Below are 11558 nucleotides of genomic sequence, written 5' to 3'. Positions count from 1 at the left end.
ACATAACATTAATAATAAATACACTTTTATAACCTTCCATTTTGAAAGAATATTAACATTTGATAACACAATAAATTAAGGCACAAATCTGAACTGTAGTATTAAATATAAATAAGTAAATATTTTAATTTCTACATTGCTTTCCCAGTCTTAGAGCTTGTGTTAATATATTTCTTTCAACTGTAAAATTCCTGACACTAGTAACAATCTTAATGTCTTCATTTCCATGAAAGAACTCTGTACATATTTTGAAATATTATGAATTGTTTAATTAATCTACTTTTCTCCTCCACTACTCTTACATTTCCAATTATTAGAGAATGAAATAATTCAGTGCTTAGGGTCAGTAAGGCCATTATTCTCTTATAAAAATACCTAATATTTAGGCTTTTGAGGATGGTTCTCCACTATCTTTTTCATAAACAGAATACTGTGTTACACCTTTAAATTCAGGCTGATGGACAATTGGGTAAGTGCAGGCTAAATCAAACAGGGGGAGTAAATAAATACTCTTAAAGGGTTACTGACATAAAAGATACATATTCACCATTTAAGTATGCCATTAACTTAAAAATAACCATAGTTGATATGACTTTCAGCACTGAATGTTGATTTTTGTGCCAGGCAGAATTTAAAGAAAGGATAGGAAAAAATGAGAATGAAACAATTAAGAGGACGTAAATAGTGTTCAAACAGCAGGCAAGGTCAGGCCTTTTTGTAATGCTGTGACTCATTCCAGTGGGGGACAGAAAAGGCCAAATCAAACATTCAGAGCATAACAGCAATAAATCACTTATTAAAGATTAGCATTCATTCCAATCCATTGTTTTATCAACTGGTGTGCAATAGCTTGACTCGGTGGTACAAAGAATGACTGCTGGTTTCCTTTGACAAGAACTTCCATGACCTGCAATAAAGACAAATTTTTTCTTTAGAAGACAGTATTATAAAGTACATGGAATCTAACATTTTACGAATGCAGGAATACTCTAATAATCAATCTGTCTATCGTTACTATACCTAGTAAAGAGCCACTACCACATTCTCCGAGACAGATGCAGAGAAAAAACACACAGAGGATTATGTGTGAATGCTGACATTTTTGAGCTCAAAAGGGCCCCAAAGAATACCTTCTTTCTAATACAATTCTACAGACTGACTGTTAGCAAAATATTTAAGGTTTGTGTGAAGCCTTTTTATGGTAAGGACCACGAGATGGTGCTCTACACTCTCCCATAAATTACTCATTTTTATTTTTTTTTTATTCCCCCACACATAGTGCAGACAGAAATGTGTTTTGTTCATTTTCTGAAGTACTCACAAGAAACATGCAAGTACACTTTCAGCAGTTTCAGTTTAATACATTTCTGAAGTACATTTATTTCCAACTCTAGACCAACCTGTATGTGACTGTCTGTATTCAGAACTGATACTAATTTAAAATAATCCTCTAGTGGTGTCAGGAATACACTGAGATTATAGTTAACTAACTTTGCCTTTAGGCTGACTTACAGAGCTAAAACACTTGCAACTGCTAGGCAGAAGTACAATGTTAAAAGTTTAGCTGCTAAGTAGCCTGTGGAAAAACCTGTGAAGACTATTTGTCTAAGAAATCTTTCTTTTTTTCAGCTCATGAACTTAAATCTCTCTTTCTGTGAAAGACTTTCTTTCCTCTCTTTGACTATATTTTAAGTACTTAAAACAGCTAAATGTGGAATTTCCTATGAATGCAGAGTAAACTCTGTTTTTATACAAAGAGTATTCAAACTAAGAATACTGCAGAGTTCAACGCCAGTGGATTAATGTACTGAATGGAAAAAGATGTTCAAACTAATGAATTCCCAGAGTTTTAACCTAAACTTCCCTCCTCACAGCAGATCTCATGGCATGCTTGTTTGGAGAAACTCAAGATGACGAATGCTATTAAATACTACTTCTGCCAAAATGAAAGGCGACTTAGAAATTCCCATGAATATCTGCCTTTCTCTTTATTGTGCATAATCTACAATCACAATATAATGCAATTGTAGACTGGTAAAATGGAGAGTATACATGCTTATTCAACTTGCTGAAAAAACACCAAGTATTTATTTTATGCCAGGACCTATACAGTCACAGAGTAATCGATACAAGAAGGAAATTAAACTGAACTTTACCTGTTCTCTAGTGAACCAGCGGGCATCCTCTATTTCATTCTTGTCAACTTTAATTTCTGTAGACACTGCAACAGCTAAGCAGCCAATCATTAAGGAGGAGGGCATTGGCCATGGCTGGCAAGAGACATACTGAACATGGCCAATTTTGACTCCAGCCTCCTCTTCTACTTCTCTTCGGACAGCATCTTCTATTGTTTCACCTAATCAAAACCGGCAAAGAACAAGCAGCTGACAAAAATACTCCAAGCAAGGATTACATTCTGTGCTTTGAACTGACTCAAAAGATTTGAAACTGCCCAAGACAATTATCTATAGAGATCTAGTTCACAGATCAGAGCACAGACCTTAAGCACAAGACACAGAAGTCTGGTAAAGTAAAACAAGCCACCAAAGCAAAATGGAACTTTGAAAATAAAGTATAATTCCTCCAGCATAATATTTATTTCCTGAATTGACAATTTATCATATGCGCAAACCATTACTACCACACCTAAAATGTCAAAAATCAGGTAGGAAACACTTTGTTTCTTTAACTACTTTTGAAATGCTGATCTGTTCATTTATGAATAGCACTGTGTTAATTTTCAGATTTTCAGTGCGATTGCAACAGCATGTTATATAACTTGAAAATCAGTATTTTAAATTACAATAGTAAGAAAATAGAGAATCAAGAAGAATTGCACACATTTTTGCTTTTTATTATTCACTTTGCCTGACTCATTCTTCATTGTCTTAATAAATACACACAATTCTCCAAACTTAAACTGCAATGGAAAGCTTTACTTCCATAGTCATAGAAAACTATTTAATGTGTATGTGGAGTATTGACAGTAACAGGCATATGCATACCTGTACTGTACTGTAGCCACTGATTACAGATTCATTAAAGCAGACAGTCCATGCATCAGAGAATGATGTTTTAGTTCAGCTATGTTCAGCTGATTAGAAGCTGCTGCTGAGATCTTAAATTTCAGTTTATATACTTGAATTCAGTATCGGAAATAAGGCCAACAGAAGAAAGCAAGAAGTGAAGAAATAAGTATCTTGACTTTTCAAATGACTATTCAAATGAATAAACTTATTCATGCTATCATTGTATTTCACCTGCATACAGTTACTGAATATAGTTATACACTAGTTTTACTGGTGATTACGGTATATTCCCAATATAAAATATTTTACAAATTGTTCTGCAGCTTCTAATAATTGCAACTAATTCCAACTATTATCGCTGAACACAGCTAACAAAATATCTCTTTATTTTTCTTTTGAAGTGATATAATTTTTATTTTTCTCCCATGTAATCCATCAGGCTCTTAATGTGTAAGCATATGCTTAACTTTATGTTAACCTTTTAACTCTTACATTTCCTATGCTGAAATCCCTTGCTAAATATAATCAAAAAAGAGACCTTGTATGTGTTTTAAAATAGCTTTCTCATCAGATTTTTAAGTGAAAAAGACATCTTAAAATTATATTTACTTAAGTTGCCTTTTTTTTTTCCCATAAATCAGCTGCTGGAAAGTACAGGACAGGCTACCTAACAGGTAGCAGAAATATTTATTTGACATAACACCAAACATATTTCTATATTATTTTCAATGGACAATACTGATACCTGAGAAAAAGTATTTGGTAAGGGAAAGTAAAATTACTCACCAGGTTCTACAAATCCAGCAAGACAGGTAAACATTCCTGGGGGAAACCTCTTCTGCCTACCTAAAAGGCAGTGGTTGCCATCTGGATGGATGACTTGCATTATTACAACAGGATCTGTAAGGCACATGAAGGGAATGTATTTTAACATTTGAAGGAATTAAAAGCAGTAATAAATTTCAGCTTATTCAATACCAATGCATGTAAATACAAGTAAGATACCTTTAAGTGTCTGAGATCAGAATTGTATGGAAGCCCAGAGTAAGATATTACTTTATTTCAGTTTGATTTTCTTTTTGTCCTGCAAGGTATCTGTTTTGCAACACCTATGCTTAGTAGAAGCAGTTTACTAGCCAAGGCTTAAAATGCAGGACATTAATTACCTGCAACCAAAGCACACAATCTGTTATGAGTACCAGCAATATTAACCTAGCTATGCACGCACCAGATAGCAGTAATTTCTGCAGCAAAAGCAGTTTACTTTCACCTTCTGTATGCACACAGGTATGATGTACTTTTGACAGAAATACCAAAAAACCACCAGATACTCCAGTTACAATGTAAACACTGAATAAACTTTCCGCTTTTGATTCGTTGACCATTTGCTATCAATCTCTCAGCTGATGTTGCACTTTTATATACTTTCTCATTTCTGGTCATTTTAAGTATCTTTTTCAGTCTTGTTTAATATTTTCTTCTATTGGTATCATTACTTTTTGTCATGCCTTTCTGCACACTGTTCATCTGTCATCTTTTCCCTTTTTTTATTGTTATCTAGCTCTTAAGTTTCTCAATGTTTTGGGGTTTAGTTTTTTCTATCTACCTTTGCCTTTACATATTTTTTTCTTCAGCTATTGCTTTCCATGTTGTTTTTTTTTTCAGAACACCAATATTTTCTGTATGAAAAGGTTGATTCAGCAACCACTATAAACAGTAATTCGAAAGACTGCTGTCCTGCTCAAACATATGTGCCACATAGCACAGTGTGTATCATGCAGTATTGCTATTTGTGAACTTTCTTCAGAGAGTTATCAGTAGAAAATGCTGGTTCATGAGTCTTTCCTATATAAACCTACTCCTCTCCAAGTTTGTTGTGCTAGCGACTGTAAAGAAATAGGCATGAATATTTTAGCAAGTTTCACTACAGTCCATAAGACAGAAGCATATGACAGAATTGCTTTTACTACTACAAAGATGTATCTACAGCATGTAAGAAAACATGATATCCAGAAATATAACACACATACATCTAGAACTACAACTGCAAAAGAGAGGAAAGGGCAGGGGAAAGAAAGGTGATTCAAACCACCAAAAGATCCAGGAAGAAGTGATAAGGTTTTTTCTAGCTTCCTTGTTTCCCCATCAATAACATAGTACACTCCCTTTGCAACAGATGAACAAAAGGAGCTATAGAAAACTGCCTACACAAGCTTATATTCTGAGTAGAAATAGGCCTGGCAGTTTGTGACTGACAGAGAATAATGAAAGGCAGTGAAGATATCTAATACTGTCAAAGTGGCATTACAGGAAAATGAGCACTGTATCAGAAATTTGATGCAGGGCCAAATTTGATACAGAACTATTTCAAGCTCAAACAGCTTGCAGCAGGTGAGAAAACAGTATGCATGGGGGAAAAAAATTATAACGTGACCCTTTGTTAATATTTCATTTATGTTGTTGGAACTTCTAATCGGTATTAATCCATTGCAATAAAGACTGGCATTGTCACAAGAATGCTTTGTCACAGACTACTGTAAGAAAGAAACACCTGAACAACTTCATCCTGAATAGGGCTGAGACACACATACTCCGAGGAAAGACGTGCGTTAAGACCTGGAACAGAAGCAAGCAGCTGAAGTAACTAAAAGGAAAACAAGCCACTTCCATAAATCCTGCAATATTCTCACCAACTCTTGGATATGATGTGTTGTGAACTCCTTGGAGGCTGGGACAATCTTCTTTTAAACAAGTTTTCTTGTAACCTGCTTCTTCAATCTTGGTTGCACTCCCACATGTTGGGCAGAATCGGTAGCGGCTGTGCCATGCTAGAACAGATCTAGCCTGGGCTACTACTCCTTCAAAAGAATATATTGAAAAGACACAAAATCAATGACCAATTCATGTAAGCTTTTAACATACAGAAAAAGCAAGTAGTAAAGTTTAACATAAAAATCAAAGAAAGACTATGGCTTGAATTGTTGAGCAATGTAAGTTATTCAGATCTTTGTAGCACAGCATGTGCAATAGAACACAGTACTACAACACCTACAGTCCAATTTATGCATTCAGAAACAAATTTATTCGGATCAAGAAGATGTGTTTCTCGCAAAAGCTACTTTACCTGTGCAAAGTGCCAGAATTATATATCACACCTTTTCCACATGACCATTTCAGGGCTGCTACAGGTATTGACATAATAATACACTGTTGCATTTAAACTTCAGGTGCAAGCTTGCCCTTTATCCTCTTGTAAAAGCAAATTTGTTACAGCTGTTAACATCATCTCAATAATGACAGTCGTTCACTTTGGGATCCTGACTTTCCAACACTTGCTCATGCTGTTTCCTTCTCAGATGAGTGTCCAAAGCACTCTTCCTAATGGCTCAGTTTTGTTTTGTGTAATGAAAACTCAGTAGATTTTTTTCTTAGAACATTTATGCACATGCATCAATATTTAAATAGTAGCGCTTATAAAACCATAATAGTAATAGATTTTATGGTCCAGTACTTGCCATTGCCATGCAAAGGCACTGCTAACACCTGTGCCACTAGCCTTTTGCAACTGAACAGTTCTTACATACAAAATTACTCACGAAACCACTGCCAGGCTTTTAGAATTACAATATTTCTAAGGCCACTAAAAATACCAGATTCCTGTGCAGTGGTTTGTCCTTGCATTGTATCTCAGTGCATCCCAAAGTGTGTTTTTCTGAATACATGTTTGATAACAGCTGCATTTTATGCATCTTACCAGCTTCTCTTTCAGGTAGCTGCAGTAATGCTGGCATTGGTGGGTGAAGAAAGTAACAGTCCTCATGCTTCTGTTTAAATTCTTCAGCTGAAGCAGAATCTATACTAAGAGCAAACCAAGAAACTAACCCATCCTCTTCATCCTCTTGCAGAATTCTTCCATTGCAAGCAGCCAGCAGGTTCATGTGGAACTGAAGTTCAACTCCCAGAAAAATCAAGGTTCTATCTTCAGTTTGGTTCATGTACTGCTCCACATCCTTGTGGCGCAGCCTGCAAAGCTTTACTTTTGACTGCTGAGAGCTCTCTGTTCCCCCACCCAAAGTAACCAAAGGACTCAGATTTGAGAAGAGAATGTACACTGTAGTTGGATGGCTTTGTTTTTTGCTTAGCCACTTGGTATCTGTTCTTTTATCACTCCTTCTGTCCAGAAGTGTCAAGCCAAAATAATTTTCATATTCCTCTGCTTCATTTGACAGAAAAGCAGGCCTCTGCCCACCCTTCACATTAGCCAACAAATTAGCTATGTGCTTGTACCCCCAAAATTTAGCAATGTCTAGAGCTGTCTGCCTTGATTTATTAACAATGGTCCTGTCACACCTAGCAAAACAGAAAAGAACAGTGGTTAACAAGATAAATATGTTGAGTGCTGATGCTGTATTATTCTTAATTACAGCATATACATCTGATACTAATTAAGGTGCAAGAACTTCCAGACAGTTTGTTCTATCCCAGGGCTAAATACTTAGCATCATGGTAATGAAGACTAATCATACATAATTTTCTTTTGCTAGGGTAAGATGCCGGTGTGTTGATCCACCCCAGATCATCATTTACCATGGTTCATACAGTACTACAACAGCAATGAATTAACTAAAATCCCACATATTGTATCATAAAAAAAAAAAAAAAGGGAAAAAAAAAAAAAAGCTCAAGATCATAGACTTATACAATCACCTAGGTTGGAAAAGACCTTTAAGATCATTGAGCCCAACTGCAAACCTAACACTGCCAAGTCCATCACTAAATCCTGTCACTATGTGCTACCTACACATCTTTTAAATACCTCCAGGGACAGTAACACCACCTTTTCCCTGGGCAGCCTGTTCCACTGCTGAATAAGCCTTTTGGTGATAAAATTTTTCCAAATATCCAATCTGTTCTCCCCTGGAACAATATGAGGCCGTTTCCTCTCTTTCCTACCCTTTATTACCTGGGAGAAGAGACCAATACCCACCTTACTACAACCTCCTTTCAGGTAGCTGTATAGAGAGTGATGGGGTCTCCTGTCAGCCTCCTTTTCCCGCACTAAACAAAACCCCAGTTCCCTCAGACCCTTCTCATAAAGCTTGTTCTCCACACCTTTCACCAGCTTCACTGTCCTTCTCTGGACATTTAAATTTGGACCTTTGGACTTTGAAAGCAAGGTTACAGGTTTCTTCTGAATAATCACACGTAACAAAATAAAACAACAACAAAAAGTTTAACCAGCATTACTTCCAAGAAACATCTGCAAACAGCTTCAAAACATTTACAGTAAAATATGTACCATTAAATAAGAATCAAAAATACAGCCTCTCCTTAGTGAGAGAAGTAGCACCCTTACAACTGCAATGCTGGTCCCTGAAGGGATCTGTTTGTTACTAAAATGTCTTCAAAGTGACACAGATGAGAAAACATTGCCTCACAATATGTATTTCTGTATTAAAAAAAAAATCTGACTGGGATGTCTACTGCAATTTTATTTTTTGTAAATTTTAAGTCAAGTGGGTAAGTAAAACAAATTTCACTGTAAACTGCAATTTACACAGCAAATGTGGTGCCAGACTCATCAGTTTTTAAAATTGAGGCACATGTAGCTGTACCACAGGAAAGACTGTTTTGAGATTTTATATTAACCTCAGTAGTTTCTGAAGGTGTTTCAGTGTATCTCGGAAAAGCATTCAAAGCTTAATTTACAAGGTTTTGGTGCTAAAGAAACTACTTTTGTGCATTTATTATTAAGTCTCCTCTAAGCACAATCTTGTCTAATTTCTTATTTAATTTTCTATCTGTCAGCCACTAAATTTTGTTCTTAATTTTTATTACCCCTTCTGTCTGTTCATGTATATGCAGACTGCGATCAGGCTGTTGTTCAGCATTCACAACACTGGCCTGAACTTTTTACATCACTAAGAACTTTTTTTGCAGTCTACAAACATTTCCTTCAGCTTTTTCTCAAACATGAATATATAAAGTTGACTAGCTTTTCTGTATTAGTTTCTGGAATACTAAACACTACTACCTGCACAGACATTCACATTTATATATCCAGCAACAGTATTTGTTCAAATGATTATTATGACTAAGCATTAATTGAGACCAATGAGCCCAGAATATCACCTCAGGAGCAATATTGAATTGCCTAAGAGAACAGCCCTGAAAAGGCCATTTACAAGCAGACATTCACTCTGCTTTTACAGCCAGCATAACTTAAAAAACTGTTATCCTATTTACCAAACTGGTGAATCTCACAAAATCTCAAAAGACTCCTCAACATCCAGATTTTAATCCACAAAATTTGGCACTGAGATACATCTCTACATGCTGGAATATACTGATTACAGTACAAAACCAGCAGTTCACCTGATGCTCCATGACAGGCCCCAGTAGAGGGCACAGCATTCGGGTAGGACTGAAAATAAAAAGGATGGGATGATCACTGGAGGCTGTGGGACACTGTGTTTGAGATTACACATAACCAGAAAACGAGCTGAACTTGCTTGGTTCTGATTTTTGGGGTGCAGAAAGGAACAGACTGGGCTTGATTAATATACAGCTCAGTGGAGCACACCACCTGACTTTCACCCTTTATTTTGAAATGTTCTCCATTTGAAATATTTGGGTCCTGACTTTATTTAGGCTTCAGAAGAATCTTCTTTGGGGTCTCAAGAAGAATGCTAAAGCATTCTTTGCTGAGAGTCTTTTAAAAATAGAACTACAAGAGTTGACCTGAAATAAGACAAGTATAACAGAATTGTTTCTAAGAGGCAGTGAACATGTTTGGTGTCATACTGACTGATGAAAATAATGTGACAGCTCAAGGAGGAAGAAGGAAGTGAATTGCCCAAAAATAAGAGACAACTGAAACACATCAATCACCAACTTTGGTAAAGGTCCTACTTAAGTATGTTGTCAGTATGTCAGCAAACATTCTGTAATGTAGATACATGTGGACTGCAAACAAAGTTTAAAGAAAAAGTTTTAAGTGGAAAAATTGAATATACTAAATTTATTCTCTGTACAGTGGCGGGAACAGGATACAATCTTTGTTCTGCTGGTCTCTGGGAGGAGTGACAATATATGCTTGCAGGCCAAAGGAATAATTTCAGAGATGGTCTTAATGAGTTTCTTAGCAAATATGTAAATGTCGTGACAGCAGAATCCAGTTAGAAACATAGTATATTGAAGGTGAACCCTGAAAGTTCTGCTGTCAGCTAATTTACTTTTCTGAGATCAAGCTGAAGTAGGTCAAAGGGCTTCAGGTTAGAGCTCTTCAACAGGATCTACTGAACAGCTTACCCTTCTGCAAGAAGAATCTGCACGACTTCAAGGTGTCCATTTCTGGCACCATACATCAGGGCTGTCCAGCCATTATCTGCAGCTGCATTGATGAGTGATGGATAAACGCTGAGCAGCGTTTTCAGTCTGGCTGCATCTCCAACAGCAGCAAAATTGTGCAGCTGGGAAACCGTGTCCCGACGGAGGTTCTCTTCAAAGTCTGTCATTGCATCAACTAAGTTAAAAAGAAAAAAAAAAAAAAATGCCTGAAAACATCCCCACTATGAGGAAAGGGATTTAGGTGACAGAATTAAGTTTAAAGATGCACAGATAACTAACAGTGTCACCAAAAGTACGCGCACAACAGCAAAACTTTTGTGATTAGCATGACATTGTTATTCCCAAGCAAGCCACAGTCTCTCACATCTCTAAACACAACGAAGTGTTATCCTAATAATCAAGACTAGTTTTGGAGAGGCTTAAGGATTTTGCTATAGAAATGAAGATTCTCTGAACGTGAAAAACACGTTCTGGTCTCCTCACTACGCACACAGCCAAGGCAGCACTCACTTCAAGAAACAAGTCTCGGGTACTTTGGCAGAGAGAAAAACAACGGCGGACGCGGCAGCCCCAGCACGCCGCGGGGCTCCCCCCAGCCACACACAGACCACTGGAACCACTGCGGCGGCCGCTAAGCCCGAACCGCACGCAGTAGCCGCTGCTCGGGGACGCGCACAAGCGGATACAGACCAGCGACGGCCTCGTAACCGCTCCCGGCAGCGCCGCGCAGGCCGGACAGTCCCGTCCTCTTCCGGAACCCCGCATGGGTCCGGGCGCCTCGGGCAGGGACGGGCCCAGAACCGCGCACAGGCCCTGGCCGGTGGCACCATTGCCTGCACCCATAGGAGCCCCGTTACCGTGAGCTCAATCTCCACAGCAGCCAGCCTCCGAACGCTCTTCTGCCGCAGCGGCGGTAAGCGGCCTTTGCCCGCCCCGCCTCTGCGGCCGCGACGAAAGACCCGCCCCAGATCGGAGCTCTGCGTGGAGCTGTTAGGCCTGGGCCTGCAGCTGGTGGGATGTACGGCGTTACCGGAGTGCTGCTGCCCAGAAGGGCGAGATTGGTGGGCGGGTTGAAAAGCTACAGGTATTTTGTGCTTCAAGTAGGAACCTCGGTGGTTCCAGAAAGCAATCGAACTGTGCTTTAGTGCTGTGCTAGTGAAACCACAAGCAATAGAAGGT

At 38.0% G+C, this 11558-nt stretch overlaps 1 protein-coding gene across 2 annotated transcripts; it reads right to left on the bottom strand.

Annotated features, from left to right (window-relative positions):
- Positions 1 to 550: 550 nt before the first annotated feature.
- NUDT12 (nudix hydrolase 12) lies at positions 551 to 11250 on the bottom strand. 2 transcript variants are annotated; one of them, XM_080637668.1, is made up of 7 exons: positions 11237 to 11250; positions 10341 to 10554; positions 6784 to 7379; positions 5720 to 5887; positions 3816 to 3929; positions 2157 to 2356; positions 551 to 907 (listed from the first exon to the last, which is right to left on the bottom strand). In XM_080637668.1, the coding sequence occupies exons 2-7, from the start codon at positions 10544 to 10546 to the stop codon at positions 797 to 799; spliced, it is 1395 nt and encodes a 464-aa protein (XP_080493794.1). In that variant the 5' UTR covers positions 10547 to 10554; positions 11237 to 11250; the 3' UTR covers positions 551 to 796. The 2 variants fall into 2 exon arrangements, with proteins under 2 accessions (XP_080493794.1, XP_080493793.1); XM_080637667.1 differs by lacking the exon at positions 11237 to 11250 and having other exon boundaries at positions 10341 to 10972.
- Between the last annotated feature and the right edge of the window lie 308 nt (positions 11251 to 11558).

This window comes from Psittacula echo, assembly GCF_963264785.1.
Source record: "Psittacula echo genome assembly, chromosome: Z".
NCBI lineage: Eukaryota > Metazoa > Chordata > Aves > Psittaciformes > Psittacidae > Psittacula > Psittacula echo.
This window is presented reverse-complemented; position numbering and strand designations above follow the sequence as displayed.